The sequence below is a fragment of the Bos mutus genome, chromosome 9 (genome assembly GCF_027580195.1).
Source record: "Bos mutus isolate GX-2022 chromosome 9, NWIPB_WYAK_1.1, whole genome shotgun sequence".
NCBI classification, from domain to species: Eukaryota; Metazoa; Chordata; class Mammalia; order Artiodactyla; family Bovidae; genus Bos; species Bos mutus.
In genome coordinates this window covers 91495652-91521078 of record NC_091625.1, presented here as the reverse complement: position 1 = coordinate 91521078, position 25427 = coordinate 91495652, and the positions used below count along the sequence as shown (strand labels likewise).

At 44.8% G+C, this 25427-nt stretch overlaps 1 protein-coding gene across 10 annotated transcripts in view; it reads right to left on the bottom strand.

Annotated features, from left to right (window-relative positions):
- The window catches only part of TIAM2 (TIAM Rac1 associated GEF 2), a 240898-nt gene that overhangs the window by 40047 nt on the left and 175424 nt on the right, over window positions 1-25427 (bottom strand). For all 10 annotated transcript variants that reach the window (XM_070376925.1, XM_070376920.1, XM_070376923.1 and 7 more), the window contains one exon: window positions 6116-6219. In XM_070376925.1, the coding sequence (XP_070233026.1) occupies window positions 6116-6219 (104 nt within the window). The remainder of the gene's footprint in view (window positions 1-6115; window positions 6220-25427) is intronic.

Sequence of the window (25427 nt, the reverse complement as noted above, 5' to 3'; positions counted from 1 at the left end):
AGAAGCCAATGAAAATGAACCCCAGTCATTTCAAACGAGTTCACCAACTTGCCACCAAGTGCCTGCTGAAAGGAAGCAGGTGTTAGAAATGCAGAAAGATGTGCTTGAGGGCTGATGGGAAACTCAACTTTGATCCTTCTCAGCCTGAGTCCTCTGTGTCCTCGGCGCCTCCCTCTGCCCTGAAGCGATGCTTCTCTTGCAAAGAGCGAACAGTCTACGAGACCCTCTAAGCATCTCACACTCACAGCTCACGCCTGCTAAGGATAAAGGCAAACCTAACATACACCATTTTTATTCAGTCACTTGAACAACCCTTTAGAAAAGGTCATCAATTCAAAATACTCTACCTAAGAAAATTAAGCTAAAGATGGGCAGGTTCTGTCTCCATGCAGGTGACAAAGAGCTAAGAGGACTCAAGGGTCGAGGCCCTTGGTTTCCCATTCTTTTTTATCTCATGGGACAGCTCAGCAGGCTTTGACCACAGACACTAACTTCAGGAAGACTCGGGAGGCAGCCTGGTGACTGTCTCGCATTAGATGAGTAGAATGGAAAAGATTCAGAACATGCAAATATATGAACCGGTCGGGGAGGGGGACTGCTCGCCCAATAATCCCTCATGTCTGGGCTTCCAGTCATCTAAGATCCTTTCTGCAACACAGGTTTAGGACTACTGTTATTTTTACTTACAGATGAAGACACACAGGCTTATTAGAAAGGCTGGGTACCTTGCCCCAGGGTACACAGTGGTTAAAGCCTGGTGGCTCAGAACACAAATTCCAGTTTCTTACAATGAAATGAAGAGTTCTTTCCATTGTACCACTGCCTGTCTACCTGGAACTGAATCTCTGCAAAAAAATAACTGTCTCACTAATCAGACCCCAATTCATTTCTCAGGGACCAGTTTGCTTCAAAGATGCTACCTCTCTGTTCATCCTTTAAGAATTATGTCAGATGGCATGCATTTAGACATTGGTGTGTTTAGTTTCTGAAAAAGGATCACGATTATATTAATCTATTGAATAGCAGCCATGTGGAAAGACTATTTATAAATAAGTTCTACTTGTGCTTGACTTTTTAACCAAAGCATCTTACAACCAGGAGATCCTGAAATAACACAGGCTACTCAGAGAAAGGTAAAAAAAGACATATAATTTAAAATGCTGGAAAACAAATGTGACCCACGAATCCTTTTCCTTTAGCTTCTTAGAAATGCAAGCTCTACTAAAAAAAAAAAAAAAGAAATGCAAGCTCTTAAAAGCAAACCATGTGAGAAACTCAAAAGGTTAAGCTAAATGGGTGAGCAGGCATTAAATACTAAATGCAAGTTAAGATCATGCCGGGTACCAAAACCTAATCATCAGTGCATGGCCCTTTTTCTACCTTGAAAAACTAAACAGGACACAATACAAACTAAAGCGATTAAATTGCAAAGAGCACAACACACAGTTGTCAAGGCTCTATGTCTCCAGATTCTCAAAGCTCGCTGTTCTACCAAAACAACGCCTACAAACTGCAAAAATAATCACTGCCAAAGCTGCCCTAGGTGATTACATAAAATTATTCTAAAAAGCTGAAAAAGATTACTTAATCATGAACAATGAAAGTAATAACGCTGCTTACCTTGTAGAAAACAGGTTTCAGTCTTGTGGGTTTTCTTTCAAAGCATTAAGCCCAATACAAGTATGCACAATGCTCCAAGAAAATTTGACAAAGCCTAAAATTATTTACTGTCTTCAAATTATCCTTCTCTCTTTTCAAACATCTTTTACAGAGCAAATATTCAAAATTTCCCTAGTTCTTTCTGATTTCTTTATATTTCAAAAAGACAGGACTATTATTTCAGACATCCATTTAGAGACCTATGCAACCCTGGAAAGAGAGAGGACAAATTGATAATGCCACCAAATAACGACTATCTGAGGATTCTCTTAACCTGAACTATAAAGAGTGCTTGGAGAGTACTGCCAGGATCCTTCTGGAAAGAAAGGCTTATCTTCTCTGCCTAACCGCCTTGAAACATTTCAGAGGAAAAATCAACTTTCAAGACAGAGAAAAGAAAACCATGCACGCATGCCTGCGTTTGGATCCGGAACCCACATCCCTGAGAATCAGATCCCTCGGTTTACTTACGTGCTGTACTTAGACAGGAAAAGTTCAGAGAAATCTGCTCCCTCTGGGAGCAACGATTCCATCTACAGTCGGCTGTTGGGAAGTGAGTATGACAAGCGTTCTCTCTCACTCTCATCCCAGGCGGAGGGGGAAAAAAAATCCCAAACTGCTCTTTCAAGTCACATTCACAAGGGCATCCTAGCGCCACCAAGCTCTTCCTCCAAGGCAGCCGGGGGGGTGGGGGTGGCTGCGGATTTCCACCTCACGCCCTGAGCCCGCTGGCTCTGGAAAGGTGCCAGGTCAGGACACATAGGGAGACGGTAGAACCACCACCCACCAGTGCTGCATCAGCTCAGAGGCAGCAAACCGCACCAGCAGCCCTTCTGTGGGGACCGCTTCACACACCTCAAGTCCCCAGAACAAACCAGAAACTCCTTCAACCCCCTCACCCCCCAAAGAAACTGTTTATTCCTTTCAAACTCCAAACTGTTATAATAGTGTGAGCTAATTGCTAACAATACTGGGGGGCGGTGGGGGGGGAGGCCCCCACACAGGGGAGGGTGACGGGGCACACAAAGAGCCGTGACAGTAATAGGCACCCTTGAAGAGAAAGAAGGCAATCAATTATAACCCATTTGCAGAAATTGCAGGGCTGTCAAAAGCCCTATTTACAGCTGCGCTTCATCAAGCCAGGCTGCGTTTGATTTTCAAGGGAAATTATTCTTTATTCTCAAATCTAGTATACGGTGAGTAAAATACCCCCAACAGCCCAGGTTCCACCAGGGTCTTATCTGTACAGAAGTTAATGACCCCGAGAGGGCTAATGGGCCAGTGTGGGAAGCCCAGGAAACAAGGAGGTCTCCCCTCTGGGGAGTGACCACCTCCTGTGGGCACCAGGGGACATTGCCAGGGCCATCGGACACTGGGCACGCATCATCGAACTCCCAGATCACCATCTGAAAAACAGACAAGCATTGCTGTTGGATGTAACCCACTGTTTCCTAGGCGGCTAAAAATAACAGAAATTTTATTTTTTAATTCTTCAGTTCAAAACCTCCTTTTCACTACCATCCATCGCAGTGATCACTTCTGATGATCACAGATTCTTCTCTGCCAAGGAACAAAGAATATGTAAACTCAGTAGCTGCAATGCATTTGCCAGAATGTTTTAAAAATGTACTGACATCCATTATTATTGGTAGATATCTTCAGATTTGAAAAAGATGAGATGATAACTGCTCTAGACTTGAGAGGAATTTGACGGCAAGTGCTTAACATGCTAATATTCTTTTTTAATATTTCTTTCTTCTGTATTCCTTGGCATTCCTTCGCTTTATCCTTGAACCATTTTAGCAAAATGAAAATGAGCTCAGAGGGCTCCAATTTCAAGCTGAACTGCATCTTTCACTCCTCTTCTAAGTTTCTAACTAATGCCCCGATGCTCATTTTATAAACCTTTGCTTAGTTATGATAAGTGCTGTTAAGTAATAGAAATGGAAATAGCCTCAACATGGTAACTTTCTGCAGATTTATTTGACTGAATCTTAACATAAAACTTGGAAAAGCATTTCCTTCTTAAGAACTGTAACATGGAACTCAAACAGATTATAGCAGAGAGGAAACCATTATCCCTAATGGCATCAATGACTCTCCCCCACCCCCAGGCTGCCACCCTGTGCCAGTGCCCCCAGGCACACGATCTTAGACAGCCTAGCTTCTTGAGGGTTTCCTTAGCATTTGCCTTGTTTAAAAAATTTAAGAGAAATTTCCCCAGAGGTACAATGGATGAGAATCTTTCTGCCAACACAGGGGACACAGGTTCGATCCCTGGTCTGGGAAGACTGAGCCCCTATACTGCAACTACTTAAGCCCATGTGCCTAGAGCCCCAGCTCCGCAAGAAGAAGCTACGGCAAGGAGAAGCCCAGGCACCACAATAAAGAGTAGTCCCTACTGGCCACAGCTAGAGAAAGCCCACATGCAGCAACCAAGACACAGCACAGCCAAGTATAAATTAATTTTTCTTTAAATTTAAGACAATGCAAGCCAAACACATCCATTTGATGCTCTAGGATCCACTGCTTCATACATACACATGCATGACGAATTTGAGCTGTAACACTGGATCCCCAAAAGTAAATAACCAACCGGAGTTGGAACAGAGCAGAAAGACTAAAAATCCGTATGACTTCAGTTTAGTAAAAGAAATTGCCTCCTGGGTATAACCAGACCAGTGAAAGCAGTTTAGGAATTGGTTTGCATGAGGAATTGGGAAGAAAGAGAAGGGAGATTTTGGAGGAAGTGGATAGGGAATGGGGTAGGAAGAGGAATTCAGGGGGTGAGAAAGAAAAACAGGGAAGAGAGGTAAGGACCAGGTGCCAGGAGCCACCAGAATCGGCCCTGAAGCTGGTAAGCTCTAACCCCATCCCCCCAGCCCCACTACGAAGGCCACCAGTCACCCGAGGCTGTGCCACTGGCCATGACTAAGGGACCAGCTCCTGGCAGCATTAGTTGAAACCCAACCGGGGTGTGGCCAGGCTATATATTTTATTCAAATGCCTGTGATGGTTTATATTTCCTCCATTCTTGCTTTGTATTTAAGATGAAAGTGAGAGAGAAAAAACATGAATAATCTCAAAGTCAGTTAAAACTGGACTCTGTACTAAAAGACATCATGTCAGACAGACCACTCCTGAAAGGAAAGCTGACTGCTGCTGCTGCTAAGTTGCTTCAGTCGTGTCCAACTGTGCGACCCCATAGACGGCAGCCCACCAGGCTCCGCCATCCCTGGGATTCTCCAGGCAAGAACACTGGAGTGGGTTGCCATTCCTTCTCCAATGCATGAAAGTGAAAAGTGAAAGTGAAGTCGCTCAGTCGTGTCCAACTCTTTGAGACCCCATGGACTGCAGCCCACCAGGATCCTCTGTCCATGGGATTTTCCAGGCAAGAGTGCTGGAGTGGGTTGTCACTGTCTTCTCTGGAGAGCTAAGAACAGTTAAAAACGCAGGAAAGGAATGTGACAAGCATTGGTGAGGATGTGGAGAAATAGGAGCCGTCGTACATTGCTGGTGGGAACAGGAAACGGGTGCAGAGTGGTCTGAGCTCAACAGTCGGACTGCTCCGCAGAAAGCTAAACAGAGAATTACCACATGACCCAGCAATTCCACTCCGAGTGGCATACCCAAAAGGAGTGAAAACAAGCTTTGAAACAGATATTTGTATGGCGGTGTCACTGCAGCATTACTCACAACAGTCTAACGGTGATCCAATCAGTAGATGAGTAGATAAACAAAATGTAGTATATACATACAATGGAATATTAATTGGCCATAAAAGGAGTAACGTTCTGATACAGGCTACCACACGGAGGAACCTCAGAAACATTACACAGAAACAAAAGGACAAATATTATATGACCACACTTCTATGCGGTAACCAGAACAGGCAAATGAGAAAGTATAATGGGGGTTACCATGGGATCAGTGGGTGGTATCAATAGGCAGTTATTGTCTAACAGGTACAGGGTTTCTACCTGGCAGGATGAAAAAGATCTGGAAATGGTGATGGCTTACACAACACCGTGAATGCACTTAATGCCACTGACATACACTTCAAAATGGCTATGACCGGAAACCGTCATATGTTTTGTGTATTTTACCACAACAAAAAGACAACATCCTTAAAATAACCTTCAGCAAAATAAAAGTAGTAAAGGAAAATTTTAGTCATTTTATGTGACCTTCAGAATACCTGAACACAGATTCTCCTTGTCAAACCACCCTAATGTATGAATGGCCACATTTGCCCTGCTCTTCAGAGTCAAGGATTCCTACTAGAACTTCACTTTCAATAAAGAAGGAAACTATTTTCTTTAAAAAAAAAAAAAAAGTGTGTTGGCCATTGGACCTAGGGGTAGGATAACTCCATCTTTTTTTCCCCCACCTCAGGTGCAGGCAGGAATTAATACCTGCCTGCTATGTCCTTCTTTAAGATTTGGGACAGTCTTACCCTGAATGTCTGCTCCTTCTTCTCCCTGTGGGAAACCTGATCCAGTGTGCCATCAGTCTGACTCCTTTTCAGGCCAGTTGTGACATCGGGGACGTTGCTGAAATCTGCATGAAAAGTGACAAAAACATAGGCGAGTTTGGCCATCTGCACAGAATGGTAGTGACTAGCTTAAAGGCTCAGATAGACAAAGAGAGCAAAGGAAAAAATGAAAACCTAGAAGGCAGGACATCATGGTTCTCAGTGATACAGTAGTTAGCATATGCACAGCTGGGCTTCTGAAATAGACCTGGGCCCTGGCTAATGGAAGCAGCATCATCTGACTGTTTGCTCAAAGAAGGCCAATGACCAATCAAAACAATAACTTAAATGCCTGGCTGATTTTGTCAAACTTGACTGTTGTGCAAACTTCACTAAGTACTTTATATAAAGTGTTGCTCACTTCCCTTTATTTTTGGCTAAGTGATGGTAAAGGATAACTGGGTAAACCAGGGATGTAGCACCATAGATTCTTATTACAACCCACAACCTGCTCATTTGCAAGCATAATTGTTCTTTTTCTGGCATCAACCACAATTGCAATGTAAATCGAAAGTCCCAAGAGGAAGAGCAAATCTTCTTAACTTCCAGAGTCAGGGTTAAGAAATAATATAAAAGGTTAAGAAATGATATAAAAGGTTAAGCAGAGCATGTGGTTTTCCAATCTGCACTTATACATGTACACTATTTTCAACAGTTCTTTCCAGGGGTTCTCAAATTAAACTCAAGAAAGATGAAATGACCAGCTTCTATCAAAACCACACACAGGTTTTCATTCTAATTTTTGTATTTAGTAGACTTTCCCCTCAAGTAGGCAAAACCATATGGTTTCTGATTCCAGTTAACTATAACAAGCCATAAAACTCATACCTGTCTGAGTTGATCTAGGCATAAAAGACAGGGATAGATGCTGGCAAACCATCCAGCATGTGGGGGGCAAGGACAGTGGGCTCTAGTAGACCTTTAGAAGCTATGGGAGCCCTGGGAGGTTGATGGAACTCATGGACAGAAATGCTGGTCCATGATCCAGGCTGATATTACCAATCACTACATAAGAGGAGACCTAAAGAAAATGTCTTAATGGTCTACAGAATTCTAGAGCTCTTATTTCTTCTTCCTTTTTCTTCTTCTAACACCCCAACTCCACCCAGAAAAGGACCACATTGTCTAAGCCACACTTCATTGTTGGTGGCTGTAGAGTAAGTTAGCCCCATAATGCAGTGCTGATCACAAAAGCATGGGCCATCCCCGAGCAAATTTTAGGAAGCAACGACAGATGCGGATACCGAACTCACCTCTCCAGGCCCCTAACACCGCACCAGAGAACAGTCCACTCGCCAACAGGCTGACCACGTGAGAAGCAAGGTCAGACTCTAGACCAAACGTGATGCACCACTGGTCCTCCACCACTGAGGCTGCTACACGCACCTCTGTGTAAGGAAGACCAACCAAGCGAAAACAGGCCACATTCCTACTGTATTCAGCACAAACGCACCTCTCCATCCATGCATTCAACACGCACTTTCTGAGAACAGGCCCTTTTCCAGGCACTGTGCAAGGTGCTGGATATACAAAGATGATGAGACGCAGTCCCTGCTCTCAGGATGTGCTTCTGATGCCGGAGGCGGGAGACAGAAAACAAGCACAGCAAACTACCAGAGATGACGTTAGAAGAAACCACACGGGCCGAGTAGGGCCACTCTGGGAGGAAGTTAATTCTCCCTGGGGCCCTAACAGCGTTCAGAGCAAAGCAGACACCTCAGCAAAGTCTTAAGAGGGGATAGTGGGGGCCAGGGAGGGGAAGGTAGCCCAAGGGTAGAAGAATTGAATGGAAGGCGGGACTTGGGCAGAAAAACAGGCCAGAAGTCACAGCAACAGAGAGGGAACGAGGAAGAAGGATCCAAATGAATGCAGAATAGCATGAACACATGGAAGTCAAGTGAACAGAGAGTCTGTGCAAGTCAACTCCACAGGTCTCCTCTTTGCCACCTATTTCATGAAAGGATATGCAGACAAGGAAGGCATGAAGGCAGAGTGTGGCTTTCATGTCTCAGGTGACAGGGTGGATGGGTACAGGATGGGGCAGGAGTGGGCAACCCAAGATTGGCTTTGCCAGAGCTGAACCTGAGATGCACGTGGACCATCCATCGCAACACACCCAGGTGTCTGGTAGTGCAAGAAAGGTCTGCACAGGAATTCAGCTTTGGAGCCATCATCATGCACTTGGCCGTGAAGCCACAGGGATGGATCGTGCTCCCCGGGGAGAATGTGCAGAGTGGGACAAGAACAGGACCAAGGAGAGAACCCTGGAACCACCAAGCCACTGTGCACAGGGGAGGAGAACTCTAGAGAAAAGTCACAGAGAAGTACAAGGGAATCAAGAGCAATGTCACAGACGCCATGAGATAAAAATGTACATTACCTAGGCAACAGAGTCAAATTTGCTTTATGTCTGCCTTTATCTTAAAAATAAAAAGCTCCAATATTTCCAAAGAGTTGTATTAAATACAGGACACGCAATCAACGCATTTATCCATGATGATGATTTCTACAGCACCTACTCTGTGTCAGGTACGCACTAAGTTCTGGGGACACAAAGATGAAGGTGACCTCAAGTCCCCTGAAGATCTCAGAGACATCACGGCCACAAGGAGCCTTGGAGCCCCGAGGCGCCAGATGGATGCTGGAGAAAATAACACGGCTGATGTCAAAAGCGGGTGCCAAGTTTGAGTTCTGAGTCATCTCTTCAACATATTCACAAAATTTTGGAACTTAGATGCTGGAAACTCCCAGAACCACCTTTTATCTCTTACAAAGGCAAAGTGCTTACCTGCTAACAGAACATATTTCATGCCCTTCCTCTCCAAAGCCAGCCCATCCCAGGACAAAAGGCTTTACTATGAATCAGAGAGGTGCCACTTAATTGCATGGAGCCCCTGGGTGCAGCTGGCATCCTCTCTGAGGCAAGACCTGAACAGGAAGGATCACAGGATCCAGTTCCCACCAAGGCTGGACCCTGGGATCCCAGAGGAGGACACAGCTCTGCCAAGACAGGAAGTCTTGGAGCTGTTCTGCTGCCCAAATTGCAAGAGGGTGACTGGTATCTGGATCCACAGACTCTCTGGGGTGACTGACTCTTTCACCAGCCCCCCGACAATGAGCCAGCTCTGTCCTGGAGGTGACAAAGCACAAGGAAGCCCAGCTTGACAGTGTCCTCCACCTTGGATCTGGGTCCAGGAGCCTCAGATTTCAACTGAACCTTGGTCCCTGTCTGTAAAAAGAAAAAAAAAAAGGCAGCATGCCCTTGGTATTCTGATTAGAGGAGAAATGAGAACAAAGTAGGTTCTGGAAGAAGAGCAGACCGGCTAAAAAGAAGTGTAGGCCGGTACAATTCGAATGCTGATTTACAAAGTGGTTTTAAACAGGCACCGCGTTGACATCCTGTCCTGGGTGCCAAACGCCTGTGTATAGCCCCACTTACACTCTGCCCACGGCCTGAGCACCAGCTGCTAAAGTGAGTAAATATATCCTTCCCCTCCCACCTTGGGAGAGCCTCCATGCGGTCCTGCCCCCTTGACACTGAGTTGGATCACTGGATCCCTATCACAGAACCCCAGGCACGTGCTTCCTGCCCACCCCAGGCTCTGCTGCTGCAGAACAGATGTTCAGACGCACTGCACAGGAGTCCTTAGCCACTGTGGTTGTAAATAATGAAAGATAACCAAGTTGCAAACTCAAGTCAAGACATTTATTTATAACCAGTAAATACGCTCTCTTGTTTTTCTCACCTTACTCCCTATGGAAATTAATAATTTGGGGTGAGGTCTAGCAATTCAAAGTATCTAACATCTGGTGCTGGAGAAGCCTCTTGAGAGTCCCTTGGACAGCAAGGAGATCAAACCAGTCATTCCTAAAGGAAATCGACCCTGACTATTCATTGGAAGGACTGATGCTGAAGCTCCAATATTTTGGCCACCTGATGAGAAGGAGCCGACCCATTGGAAAAGACCCTGATGCTGGGAGATATTGAAGGCAGGAGGAGAAGAGGACAAAAGAGGATGAGATGGTTGGATGGCATGACTGACTGAATGGACGTGAGTTTGTGCAAATTCCAGGAGATAGTGAAGGACAGAGAAGCTTGGCATGCTGCAGTCCATGGGGTCACAAAGAGTCAGACATGACTTAGTGACTAAACAACATCATCTAATTGGCTGACACAAGCTTCTGCTCAATGGTGAGCAGAGATGTCTCAAGTCTTAGGCTCCATTCCTCCGTGTGGACCACGAATTCCATTTATTCATTCCCTGGTCAGATGGGCACTGCACATTCGTGGGGCACCAGGCCCTATGTCCGTGTGGCACACGAGCCCAGCCCCAGACACCTCTCTCTTAAAAACACACATTTTTAGAGAGTAATGACATCCTGGGCAGGCTATACCAGGAGTTGACTGTCCCCTGCTTTCTTGCACTCTCTATCGTGTCTGTGGGGGACTGAGGGAAACATGGGACTTCAGGTATGAGACCCCTGGAAACTCAGTATCTTCCAGTTCTGAGCATCAGTACAGACCCCACAGGTAACACAGTCAGCCAAGTAACTGGCAACCCCAAACTCTTTATAATAAAGGGCAAACACCTGTGTTCAATAACATCCTGGGTACTTACTTAAAATCAGAAATGTTAGGGCTTCCCTGGTGGCTCAATGGTGAAGAGTCCAGCTGCCAATGCAGGAGACAGGGGTTTGATCCCTGGTCCAGGAAGACCCCACATGCTGTAGAGCAACTAAGCTTGTGCGCCACAATTACTGAGCCTCTGTTCTAGAGTCCAAGAACCACAACCACTGAGCCTACGTGCCGCAACTACTGCAGCCTGAGGGCTCTCGAGCCTGTGCTCCACAATGAGAGGAGACACAGCCGTGAGAAGCTCGTGCACCGCAACTACAGAGTAGCCCCACTCGCTGCAGCTAGAGAAGAGACTGTGCAGCGATGAAGACCCAGCACAGCCAAATACATACATTATTTAAAAAAACAGAAACATCAGAATAAATGTTAAAGTTAAGGTCACTTCGCCCACTCGGCTTGTAATCTAAATTCCAAGTTTATATTTCCATCACTTCCAAATTGAGTTGAACAGTTAATATGCAGGAGTGTGAGCTTGGACATTCATTTCCCCTGGGCCCCATAAGAAGCAATAGGCTATCTGGGTACTAACTCTGATGTGCACAAAGGGGACTCTCATGAAACAGGTAATACTGGGGGCCAGGAGGAGGGCTTGGAGGTCTTGGCGGGGCGGGGGTGGCCCTGCCAATCTCTCTGGCTGCTTACTCCCTCCAGGAACCTTCACTCTGCTCAGCCAGCAAGCAGGATGTCGGCTCATATGACTGATGCCTCCCCACCAGCCTGGTCTTGCCGGCTGCCTCCTCCTTACCCAACCAGGCAACAAGTTCCTCCCAGTATCTGACACCCACCCAGGTGGCTGTCAGCAGCGCCCAGAGACACCCGGCGGCTCCTGGCTGTAGGAGGGTGGGCGAGCTGCTCTGCCCAGACCTCAGCTGGTTCCCAGAAAAGAGAGATCCAGAAAGTCTGAGCAGGCCGCCTGCATTCTCAGGAACAGCAACTCTAAGAGGAATCGAGTTAAAAACTCAGTATTATATCAAGCCAAGGCCAGAAATAAACTCACATGAGAGGAGAACATTTGTTTTCCCCTATTTAATACAATAAGACTTAAAAAAAAAAAAAGAATTAATGGTAGTCATAGCATCAGGACAAGCTCTGCTTTGGTTTGTGGGCTGAGGAGTGATTTGAAGGAGATTGAAAGGATAAGCAGTGAGAATGGGAATTATTTCAAAACTGTGCTTTTTGTGCTTGAAAGCATATTATATACTGATTCTCATTTCTCAAGCTCCAAAGCCCCCCTTTTGATAATACATACTTTTACTATATTGAAATAAAATTCTCTAACATAGGCTACACCCACATCTAATTTCACAAAAAAATAATAAATGCCTTAACAGCAACATAAGAAGTAATTCCCTGGTGGCTCAGTGGTTAGGACTCTGTTTCCACTGCCCAAGGGTGTGGGTTCAATTCCTGGTCAGGGACTAAGATCCCAGAAGCTACTCAGCAAGGCCAATAACAACAACAACAAAGGAAATTCCCTGGTGGTCCAGTGGTTAAGAATCTTCCTTCCAACGCAGGGAATGCGGGTGCGATCCCTGCTTGGGGAACTAAGATCCCACATGCGTGTGTGCATGCTAAGTCACTTTAGTTGCATCCAGCTCCGTGTGACCCCATGGACTGCAGCCTGCCAGGCTCCTCTATCCATGGGATTCTCCAGGCAAGAATACTAGAGTGGTTTGCCACGTGCTCCTCCAGGGGATCGTCCCGATCCAGCAATGGAACTTGCGTCTCTTCTGTCTCCTGCATTGGCAAGCGCGTTCTTTACCACTAGCAACACCTGGGAAGCCCAAGGCCCCACATGCCACGGGGCAACTAAGCCCCATGCCACCCAGTGAAATTTAAAAAAAAAACATCCACCACAAGGGAAAAGAATTAATGGAAAGTAACATACTCTTGTTTAAATACATGTCTCAATATGTAAATGCTTGGACACAACCAGTCTAGCAGCTGTGATGAAGCTGTGAGAAGCCTGCCCACAGAGATTCACAGGGAACGTCTCCACTTCATCAAAGACCAATGGCAGCATGTCTTGGTGGAGATTTAAATGCCTGTAGGGCACTGCCAACTAGATGCCTCTAGCTGTGGCATGGGGGTTTAGTTGCCCCATGGCATGTGGGGCCTTGGGCTTCCTAGGCAGTGCTAGTGGTAAAGAACCCACTTGTCAATGCAGGAGATGTAAGAGACGGAGGTTCCATCCTTGGATCGGGAAGATCCCCTGGGGGAGGGCATGGCAAACCGCTCCAGTATTCTTGCCTAGAGAATCCCATGGACCTGATTTTTCCAAGCGGGCAAAAACTCTTGACAAAGTTCTGAACAAAACAAAGGTCAAACTTCCCTTGATGTACTGAGGTGTTGCACTCCTAGAAAATTCAAAGTACCCACAGTACCCTATGGAGAAGGCAATGGCACCCCATTCCAGTACTCTTGCCTGGAAAATCCCATGGATGGAGGAGCCTGGAAGGCTGCAGTCCATGGGGTCGCTGAGGGTCAGACATGACTGAGCGACTTCACTTTCACTTTTCACTTTCATGCACTGGAGAAGGAAATGTCAACCCACTCCAGTGTTCTTGCCTGGAGAATCCCAGGGATGGGGGAACCTGGTGGGCTGCCGTCTATGGGGTCGCACAGAGTCAGACACGACTGAAGCGACTTAGCAGCAGCAGCACAGTACCCTATAGCCGTGGGGAAGAAATAATCTGTGTCCGTTTGTAAAATGGACCTGGTTCGTGTGGTTCTCACCATGTGAATGTCCAGGAGCTCGTCTCTGCAGAGGGAGCAGCTGATCTGAACAGGCAGGACATCCTGTACCACAACCCCAAGCAGTAAAAAGCACCTTCCTCCAGTTCATATGAAAACCAAAAACAGACCCATACGCTTACAAAATATCACTGATGGGCAGCGCCTTGATGGCTGAGAACTGCCCCTGCCTCTCTCCATGCCTGGGACTTCAACTTCACCTCTGGGAGGGTCAGTGACATCAGAGAATACCACTTATACCAAAAACCACACAGTTCACAGCCAGTGCAAAGGGCATGCTAGCTCCTCACTTCCTTAAGAAAGAGGACATACACGCACTACAGCAATTTAAAGGACAGCACTCTGATAAATAATGTAGAATATTTAACTGGGATTTTCATCTTGGGATAAAAAATGTCTTGTCTGATTAATCATTAGCCCTTCGACTTGCTCTGAGTTGAAAACTACAGAACGATAATCTTCTATGAAGATGATGGAAAGAAAAATCTAAAAAATAATATCAAAGAAGTTACAAGTAAATAATAAATGGTTTAATCAAGTTTTCAACCACAGAATCTCCTGTGGCATGAAAGCTGTACATCCTTGACAGTTAACAGTTTTATCTCTACATTCATCCCTCAGTATCAGAGGGGGGCCAGTTCTAGGACCCTCAGGGAAATCAAATTCGAGGATGTTCAAGTCCTTTACAGCACAGAATAGTTATTTTCCATTCACGGTTGATTAAATCCGAGGATTCAGAACTTACAAGTAAAGAGGGCCAACTGTAGTTACGTTCAGGCAACACAATTTGGTCTAGAGCCACACCACCCATAATGTGCTCGATCTTGTCAGGTATACAGCTGGTGTCAATTATATTCTTAATCTACTCAATTTATTCAGTTTCTCAGAATTTCTACTCTGTAATTTCATAAATGAACAGCTTATAAAGAATCAATGAATTTTACATCTGAAAAGAATCTTAAAAAGTATCCAATTCCTTCATCTTATCTTCATCTTATCCCGTATCTTGTTATTTAAAACACCATGAGTGCCTACCATTTTAGGAAAAGGTAAAGATTTTGGTAAATGAAGGCTGCCCGTAGAAGGAAACAGCATTTCGTAAATTCAAAATTACAATATTTTTTCAGTTCTCCAAGCTTCACCCACTATATAAAATTCTAAACTAACGTTTCCAACACACATTGAGCATCGACTTCATTTGCACAGAAAAGCTTAACGTCTCTCACTTTTTAATTTCAACTTGCAGGCTTTGTATACCATTCATCATTTTTAATTAACTCAGATTTCCCTACATTTTGCTCATGCTTTTACTTAAAAATGCAATGGTTTGCGACATCTTTCATTAATGATATTGATGTGCACTGTCATTCAGGCAAATATTAATTGTCATCGATCAGTGAAAGACAATGAAAGCAAACTATTTAAATAAAAAACAGAAGGACTATACAGTGAGAGAAAAAATAGCTATATTTGTTGACTATATTCAAAGGCTAGTCAAGTCCTAACCTGCACCATTAACAAACAGATCACTATTACTTTATGTTCTTCTGACAAAGATAAAAAATAATCTACTTTTCAGAAGGTATCTGGGACTCTACATTTCTTTATTGTTATTATTCTTGTGTCAAGGAAATTCAAGGCAGCAGTTTGAATATCATCATTAAGCTTGTAGAGAAGGAAATTCTATCATAACAGAAATGCCATCCAGAAAAATGCAATTTCACAAATCTTCCAAGTGCACTTGACCTCAGGTCATTCCAATTGGTGACGTTCTTGACAATGCAAGGTCTCTGGCGATAAACAGAGAGAAGTAAATACTGGTACTAAATGTTTCTTAATAGCAGGCTGCCATGATTTGATTCACTTATCTTGTGATAAATATTCTCAGCATCTGAAAGGACATTTAGAGGAACAGGACTGTGGCGGGTGTTTCCAAGGCAGGCATGTACTGCAGGCCACCTCCATGCGCATTACAATGGGGTGGCTTCGGAGGCCCTCCTGGAGGAGGGGGAAGGAACACAGGTGTGCCCATGCTCTGGTGCTCCAGGAGGCTCTGGCTGGGGGGGGAGGGAGGGGGGCCTTCCATGGCACATTATCCAGGTCCTGATGGAAAGTACAAAGTCCATGGCAACAGGATGTTCAGCCAAAGCTTTTGTTCCACCAGAACCTGATCCCTGCAGAGCTGGGAGGACCACCCAGATGTCCCAGTTATATTCAGAGGCATGTAACATACACCACTGCATTTCTGATACTTAAAGAACTTTGATAAAGAAGTATGTAAGTTCAAAACCCTGACAAGCTATTTAGCTGGAATTCTATTCAAGACCCTGAGGACTTCCCCAGTGGTTAAGAAGTCCAAGGCAGGTAACACGGGTCTGATCTCTAGTCTGGGGAGATTCCACATGCCACGGGGCAACAACGCCCACGTACCCTTCAACTACTGAAACCTGAGTGCCCAGAGCTTGTGCTCTGCAACGAGAAGCCACCCAGTGAGAGGCCTGAGCAACTGGCAAGCAGCCCCCACTTGCTGCGACTAGAGAAAGCCCAAGCAAAGCAGCGAAGACCCGGGGCAGCCATAAATAAATAATTTACAAACTTAAAGACCCTGAAGAAGAATCCTAGCAACAAATTACTCACAAGTTTCTACTGGGGGATGTGCTGTAAGAAAAAGGAAACCTGAAGATCACCTCCTACTGTACGGTAGGATTAAAGAGGGTTTACAAAGAGCATTATTCAGCCATAAAAAGGATGAGTGCTTCATGCAACAACATGGATAAAGCTAGAAAACATCATGCTAAACAAAAGGCAGACACAACAGGCTACATATTGTACAATTCCATTTCTGTGAAACAGCTGAACAGGCAAGTCCATGGAAACAGAAAGCAGAGAAGCAATTGTCGAGGGCTGGGAGGAGCAGAGAGGAGGGGAGACTACTGATGGGCACAAGAGTTTCTTTTCTTTCCATTTTTTTTTTGTGGTGATGAAAATGTTCTGAAATTAGATAGTGGTGACAGTTGCAGAACTTCGTCAATATACTAAAAACCAGTGATTTGTACACTTTCAGAGGTGACTTTTATGGTATATGAATTATACTTAACTTTTTTAAAAGGTAAAAATGTCAGTGCAGATTTTACAGGAGAGAAATTAGTTACAGGAAAATGCCACCATAAGTAAGTTTCAAAGAACCGAGTCACACGAAATATACGCTTGCATTGCTACAAGGTGAATGAAAATCAATGTGAATTATAGAGAAAGAGAGGGAGAGGGAGAAATAGGAAGGAAGGAAGAAAAGTGTAAGAACAAAGATTAGTAAGATGATTACTAAACCATCAAGCTTTCCTTGCAGTAAACAAGCCCCAAATGATCACAAGGCAGTTAATTCCTAATTGCAAGCCCCAGCCCCCAGAAAAAAACCCAGATAAGGAGGCAAGGGCCGTTATCAATCCAATTACACCTAAATTTGCTTTACTGCAGGATATATTATTATTGGGTTTTACTCCATGTGTGTTAATAGAGGAATATTTAAAAGCGGGGGGGGAGTGTTAAAATCCTGTTCCCCTACATGGAAGGGAAAAACAAGAAGAAACAGTTCTCGCCCAAGGTCACTGACCGTGACCTTGTCCAAGTTACCAGCAACTTAATGTGTCTCTGTGCCTTGACTTACCCAGCTGTGAAAGAAAAACACTAATAACACATCTCTGCTACACAGGGTGATGTAAGGGGTAATTAGTGCTCTTAAGGTTCTTGGTGATCTTTATATTTGAGACAGCCTGCTATTATGACGAAGCCTTAACGAACACCTTCTCTCCAGCAGTCAAGACCTGATTCTATTTAAAGACGTAATTTAATGAGATTTGTTGCAAAACCAAATGGAATGCTTGATCCATTACTTCGCTTTTTTCGCTTCATAAGCTTGTATGATAAATGCACATTCCTATAATTGTTTAACTTGGTGCTTTAATCATATTAAATAACTGAATTTTTGAAAACGAAAAAATGCTAAACTGTCTCATCCAATCCTTCACTTTTAGAGGCATTAGAAGATGAGGAATTAGAATAATATGCCCAAAGCCAAGCATGAAGGCTGGAGCTGCCCACCCCATGGGAGCTGTGGTTCTTTATTTTTGTCTCTCTGCCAGCGAACACAGTGCTTGGCACATAAACACCATGCATCATCTTGGTGTTCTGGAGGCCAGGAAACTGAACTTGGTCACAGCGGGGCTGCATTCCACCGGCAGGTTCAAGGGGAGAGTGTTTCCAGGCCTTTTCCAACTTCCAGAAGCCTCCTGCATTCCTCGGCTCACAAGCTCGCATCACTTCAACCTCTGCTGATGTCCTCACATCTCTACTTCTGACTCTCCACCTGCTGTTACAAAGACCCTGTGATGACTTCAGACTCATCCAAACAATCCAGGATAATCCCCCCATCTCCAGACCCTTAACTGAATCACACTTCTGAAGTCCCTTTTGCCAGGTAAGCTCCTTTTGCCCTATTCACAGGATCCAGAGGTAGACATTCCAAGGGGGCCTATTATTCTGTCTATCCCAACATGTATGAAGTAAAAACCAAGAAGAAAATTACCCCACCATGTCCCCCAACATTTAAGAGTCTCCAGGCCAGGATGAGAAAGACACAAGGGACAGTGATTACTTTGGGAGAGAAACTGGGTGGCCAAGGACAGGGTGGGAGAAATTTCTCTTACTTGCTTAACTAACATCTACATGCTGACGTCTACATGACATGGCCAGGCACAGTCTCATTGTTTCCAGCTATTAGTTCATTGAGCCCATAAAAACAGACTAGACTATTTTACCATTGTTAAAAACTCAGCATAGACAGCGTAAGTGACTTGCACAACCAAATTCATCCAGTTAATAAATGGGTAAGCCTGGAGTCAAGGCTTGAGCAAGTCTGGCTACTTGCTCTTAACTACCATTTCTAAACAGCTTAGAGGGACTTACCTATCACAGTTTAACTTTTTATCCTGCTGGAATTTCACACCATGCCCATATATGTATTAAAGATCTGAAAAACTAAAGATATAGCCATGACAGAGCTGTCTCTAGAAGTAAGAGCTAAAAACGAGATGTCCATACTTGGTTCTTCCTGAGTCCAGTTCCTCCCTGGGGAAGAATTAAGTCAGGAACATAATTCATTTGCAAAGAAGGGGAACAAAACTGGAAATGCAGACAAGCACCATTTGGCAATCAGTACTTGTAACATCCACAGGAAGGGTCAGACCTTTTTTTCCCCTCGTGTGTAACCGGCTATATAATGTTTCCTCTTTCCAATAATAGCTAACAGCTTCACAGAACTGCTGCCTCACAGAGATCTGGCTCACTCTACATGCACAGGTGACTGCATTTGATCCAGTCATTCCAAAGTCTCAAATGGCTATTTTAAAAGTGACATATCTAACAGAAATTACATGCCCTGTTCTTTAGAGAAATTCTGTAGATTTTAACCTGAAAAATGAATTTGCATACCATGTTAGGAGAGAGAAAATAGGACTGGTTCTACTCAAAATGCTGGCAAATTTAATTTACCAGCTTCTCCCTCAGCTCCAACATTGCCTCATCCTCAGGGCTACAGGCACCTCCTCACCCCCAGCTGTCCTGATGCCAGGCTAGTCAAACCTCTAAAGGGGATCTGCGAGGACCACACCATTAGTGGACATAGCATTACAGTGCTGAGGAGTACTTTGCTTTTATAGGAACCAACAGTAATTCACTTGTTCTTTCTTTCCCCAAAAACATGTATTTGAGTCTGTATTTTACAAGGGACTTCTGATCATTAAAAACAACACTGTGCAAGCCAAAGGAACGAAGCTCTAAGAGTGAAATAATAAAGCCAATATGCAGAAGGTAAGAGTATCTACTCTGGAAGGATTTCAAGCCACACTTTGGTGCTCCTTAAGTGACCAGACAAACACTCTGTATTTTCTGTAAGGCAGGGAAAAGTAAGGCCAATACTTGCTCCTTTCTCCACTTACTTGCCATGATATATTTGTTATAAATTCCAGGAATTCAGGGTTGTATACAATCTGGTCCCAATAGACTTTACAATGTTATTTCCCATTCGCACAGAGCCAGGTGGCCTCTGCTCTGGGCTGTGTCCCAGGCCACACACTCTATGGAACGCCCTCCCAGCTCCCACCACACACCTCCCAGTCCACAAAATGCCCATCTGACCCATCTGAGTTTGGCACTCAGACCAAACACTCACCTTCTCCAGTCCTCACACCTCTCTCTTTGGACTCCTTTGCTCAAAATTAACAGAAGATCAGTGTTTGGAATTCTACCTCTGAACTGGACCTCTAAGTCTCTTCATTGAAAAGCTTTTTTTTTTTTTTAACGTGAACTATTATCTAAAAGTATTGTACTTTTTCTCCTCAACTATAAGCGCCTTGAGGGTAGAAAATAATGTCTGACTCATTGTTATATACCTGCAATGTTTTATGTTATTGTTTATTTGTTAAATAAACAAGTGAATAAACAAATGAATGGATATGGGAAAATGAAAACAAATTCCCCAACAACATTAGGCTTTATAAGGAGATTAGCACCCAAGGACCCTAGTTACTGCTAACAGAAAGCTACATTGCTCACTCCTGCTAATAAAACTGAAAACTGTCTTCAGCACCATTGGAAGAAACTATGAACTCGGAGACCAAAGTTCTCTGTGTCCTGGTAAAATCAGTACTTCCCACTCAGATTTTTAAGAAAATTTTTACATGCACCCACCATCTTTAGAAACTTGAGTATGTTCTGACATCCGGGTATCTGGGGTGTCAGCCAGACAGACCTGGTAATAGTATTTTCACACACAAACAGGGCATTTTCTGAGCTCGATGTTGTTAGTCATCCTAAACCAGTCTATGGAAGCCGAAATGCCCTCACTCTCATAAACAGGAAATAAGCGGGTTTGCCACCTCAGAGCTGGCTCCCCTGGTGGAAAGCTGTATAACGGATACATACATTCCCAGGGGCAATTCACTCCAAAGAGCAAATTTGCATCTAAGTGGCTTCTGGTAGCCTGACAGTCTACACTACGTATATAGCAATTTAAAAAGGGACTGATTCAAAGTAGGGTGGGGAATTAAAAAAAGAGCCTCAGGCTGCAATTAGCTTCATCATCCTGTGAGAAGCATTGGCTGGGTTGACATTATCTACATGGAAGGAGGAACATAGGTCTTTTCTATTTTGTCTCTATACCCCAACCCTAATGAGGCCAAATGAATAGCTGTTTATAGATGGAGAATACATGAATGCCACATCAAATTCAATGTTTACATAAAGACTTTATTCAGGAAGTCTATGCCCAATAAGACACTCTTAAAAGCTACTGAAATGTTTCAAAAGATGGCATACACTGGAAAAGGGACTTTTCAATATAAATCAGAAACAGCAATAACAGGAAGCCAGTATCAACAGGGCTGGCATGTCCGATGACTTCAATGGTGGCCTTGTTGGCTCAAAAATAACAGTGACTTATCTGGGGAATTCCAGCGGTAAAACTAATTCTCTGTATAAGAAGTCTTTCCAGATGATATTACTGTTCAAGTCAAAAACAGCCTCTAGACATTTCTTCTCTCTCTCTCTCCCTCTACTGTGGATAACCAGAACAAAAATTCAAACCCTTACCGGCAGGAATCAGTCATTCAACCCTAAGGATACAACGGAACTTAGTACTGAGCACCCAACACTTCTCAGGGTATCCCTGCCCATTCCACTCTTCACAGCATCATGGGAATATCACAGCAAAGCCAGTGACTGATGGAAGTTCTCTAGTTCTCAGTGTATCAATCGACTGATTGAGGACTGTCTCCCAAGCGTGAGCTGAGACCCAATAAGGGGAACTAACAAACCAGTCTGCTGCCTCCTGAGTGCGCTGAGGACTGGCTCGGGGCTGGGGGCATGGGATCCCCGAATGAGAATACCAACACACAGGTACAAGTGTAGTCATTTTTGGGAACTTTATATACATTTATCTCATTTAATCCTCAAGACCTGGGCACAGAGGGGTTCAGGAAAGGAGGGGGTCGTACTGCTGGGGAGCAGACCACATCCTTCAGGCCACTGGCCTTGGCAGTGTGAGCGAGCCCTGGTCCAGCCTGAAGGGGGCTCTCTGGCCACAGGACCCAGGAATTTGAATTTCCACAAGGTCTTAAAGTGAGTCTTAAACACTGTTAAGTCTGAGAACCACTTCCCTAAACACTATACACATCATGAGTGTCAAGAAGGCCACCAGGATGCTTCTTTTTTAGAAAAGCATGAAACCTGAACAGAAACTCTATTATTTCCCAAGTTTCATGGGACAGTCTCATGTACATATGCATGCCAAGTCACTTCAGTCGTGTCTGACCTTTGCAACCCTATGTACCGTAGCCCAGGCTCCTCTGTCTATGGGATTCTCCAGGCAGGAATACTGGACAGGGTTGCCATGCCCTCCTCCAAGGCAATATTCCCAACCCCGGGATCAAATCCATATCTTGTATGTGTCCTGCGTTGCCAGGCAGGTTCTCTACCACTACTGCCCACTTGGGAAGCCTATATATATATATATAAAGAAGGTTTTTTATTTTTTTCCCCAGCTCAAACCTGATCAAGAGACTAAAGCTAAATTTAGTACATATATTCTGGATACCTGAATCACACCTCAAGTAGACAGGAAGTTCTGAACTCACGTTGCTTACCCCAGGGCCTCCCGTATTTCAAGTACCCAGAAAGGTTCAGTGAATATTCAGCCCAGACAGTTAAAATATACCCAGAACAGTTGCTTAGGGAGACTTCTTCCTCCACTTTCTGATGTTCTTTCAGTTTCCATTAACAAAAACAAAGGCAGGTCTTCCCTTCCAGAGAGCCCGCTGTGTGGTTTTTATTAACAAGCAAAAGACTGGTTTCTTGGGGAAACAAAACAGTTTCCTCTGAGTGCCAGGCTGCCTCTGGCAACGCTGGGAGCAAGCGAAATTTAGGGAAAGGCAGACTCTGAAATGACCACTCTTCAGTAACACTCAAAGTTGTATGAAAAATTGTTTTTCAAAATCATTTAAATTACTTTATGTGTGTAATTTAAAAACTTAAGCATAAAAAATGGGACTACTGTTTCCTAATTCATCACCAAGGCAAGTCAAGGTAACCTGTAACGAGACAGCGAGCTCATGGTGGGGAAGGGGATGGGAGACCCCCGTGTTCAGACTTCCTGCCCCCAAGGAGCCAGGCTGGAGGTGCAGAGACTCAGACTGGCTCAGGCTCACGGCAGCCCCATGGGCCAAAATAAGCCTCGTCTTCCAGATGAGGAATCCAGGTTCAGAGTCCTCATTTGAGCTCCCCCAGACGCAGAGCCCAAGCCAAGTTGTGGGTACAGAAGCTTATCTAGAAGGTGATCCCAGGAAGCCCAAGTGAGGGACAGCGGCCAGCGAGAGGGCAGAAAGCGTGTGAAAGGCGTGAGATAAGAAACCGACTGCCCTTGTATCTGGAAGAACTGTGGGGCGCACCCCAGAACCGTCTCAGCAGTGGACAGGGAGGCTGGGGTATCATCCACCGACGTCCACCCCTCCCTGGCTGAGCGCTGCCCCCAAGGTCACATAACCTGTAACGGGCAGGCCCAAACTCAAGCCCAGATGGGGTGGGACTCAAAGCCTGAGTGCCTGTCACCTAGCCACTCGGCCCAACCCCACCCCACCCCCATCACCCCAACCCCATCACCCCCACCATCACCATCACCCCCACCCCCATCATCCCCACCACCACTACCCCATCCCCCATTACCCCACCACCACCCCATCACCCCCACCCATCACCCCCATCACACCCACCCCACCCCCATCATCACCCCCACCCCACTCCCCCACCCTGATCACCACACCACCCCCACCTTACATTTCCACAAACACGACTTCTCATGTCAGGCTCAGCTAACAAGTTGCCTCTTTTTCCTCCTCTCTCCCCTCCCTTAATTTCTTCTCTCCCAACCTTCAAAACAGACAGGCTTCCCTTGGAGACATTCACTCACAGGCATTTAACTTTCTTCACAGGCTACACAGCTATTTCAAAAAAGACAATAAACCAAGGGGGAAGGGTGGTGGAGGAGGGATGGATTGGGAGTCTGGGATTAGCAGATGCTCCCACTACCATACATAGGATGGATAATCAACAAACAGCTCAGGGAGCTATACTCAGCATCCTGTGATAAACCATAAAGGAAAAGAACCTAAGAAAGAAGGTACGTATGTATATGACTGAGTCACTTTGCCAACACAGTATTGTAAATCCACTGTAATTCAATTAAAAAAAATCAGAAATTGATGGGGGTGGGGGAATAAATTCCATATTTGCCAAGCCTTTGGGAAAGCAGCCCCTCATGGCTGTTTTGTCTCCAACACAAGCGCATTACTGTGGAGCAGTGGAGGGGAAAGACAGAGGATCCCTGGGGAGCAGTCTCAGCCCCAAGGAGCACAGTCTCACCAGGAAACAGGGTGGTGATAAACCATCCAAGGAAGGATAAGGAGAGAGATACGCTGCAGCCGCGGGGGCACCTGGAGCAAGACTGACAAGCACTGCCACAGTCTGGACACTCACTGGAAGGACGGATGCTGAGGCAGAAGCTTCAGCACTTGGTACCTGATGTGAAGAGCCGACTCATTGGAAAAGACCCTGATACTGGGAAAGATGAGGGCAGGAGAAGGGGGGTCACAGAGGATGAGACGGTTGGATGGCATCACCGACTCAATGGACATGAGTCGGAGTAAACTCCGGGAGATGGTGAAGGACAGGGAAGCCTGGCATGCTGCAGTCCATGGGGTTGCAGAGTCGGACACGACTGAGCGACTGAACAACAACAGCCTGACTAAGCTAAGGCACCTGTGCACACAGACATGGGTGTCCTTAGTTACACAGCTGTAGCCTATAAGAAGGGGTCCCTAGGCAGGTACTTAACGACCACCTAACATATCCAAGCCCTCTTCTTATGCTGTATCCTTGCACCAAAAGAAAAAGTAAAAAAACAAGATTAACTGACCTGCTTGATTTTCAACTGGTAGGGGAGGGGGAAAAAAGGAGTCAAATTTGGCCTCTTTTGCTGCTTTCTGTAGAAATCCATTCCGGCAAGTACCAAAAGTTATCATAGACTCCACAGTGATTTCTTATTATGATAAAATAGAGAGAGAGATAACAGGCCGTGAATGTATCCCTCAAGAATAATGAGTCCAACGAATGGACACACCATGTCTTGTGTGGAACACAGGCCTGTAAAGCAGCCCAGGGGGACTTGAATGGCATCCCTAAGATAACCAGGTAATTAATTAGCTCCATCACATTTTTGGTTTTATGACACTGACTTTTATATGCCAATAGTCAATGTAATGGCATTTTAAATTGGAGGGAAATCTCTAGAGAGGAGGAAAAGGCAGTATATACCTTATTGAATCACAAATCTTACCATCTGATGTTTTAATACCAAAATGACCTAATAAACCTGCTTTATAATTAAATCGATCTTAACAACTTCTGTGCTTTTTTATTCATTTTTGGTGATCATGCAGAGATTTCCATTAGAAATCTGTTATGATTGTAATTAAGAATAAAAATGACTGCATGTGCTTGTCATGCTCAGTCGCCTGCGGGGGCTTGGCAGGCTCCCTCCCAGGTACAGAAGGGACCACGGGCTTTCAGTGTGAGCTGGAGTCTCTCATTTACCAGACTGTAAAAATACGAAATGTGTACCAATAATAGGCCCAGGAAGTCAAACCTTCAAATAACTGCCTCAAATGGAAATCTCACCTTTAAAAAAGTAAACTGGCATACAATTTTTTCATTTTCAAAAAATGAAAAAATTACAAAATT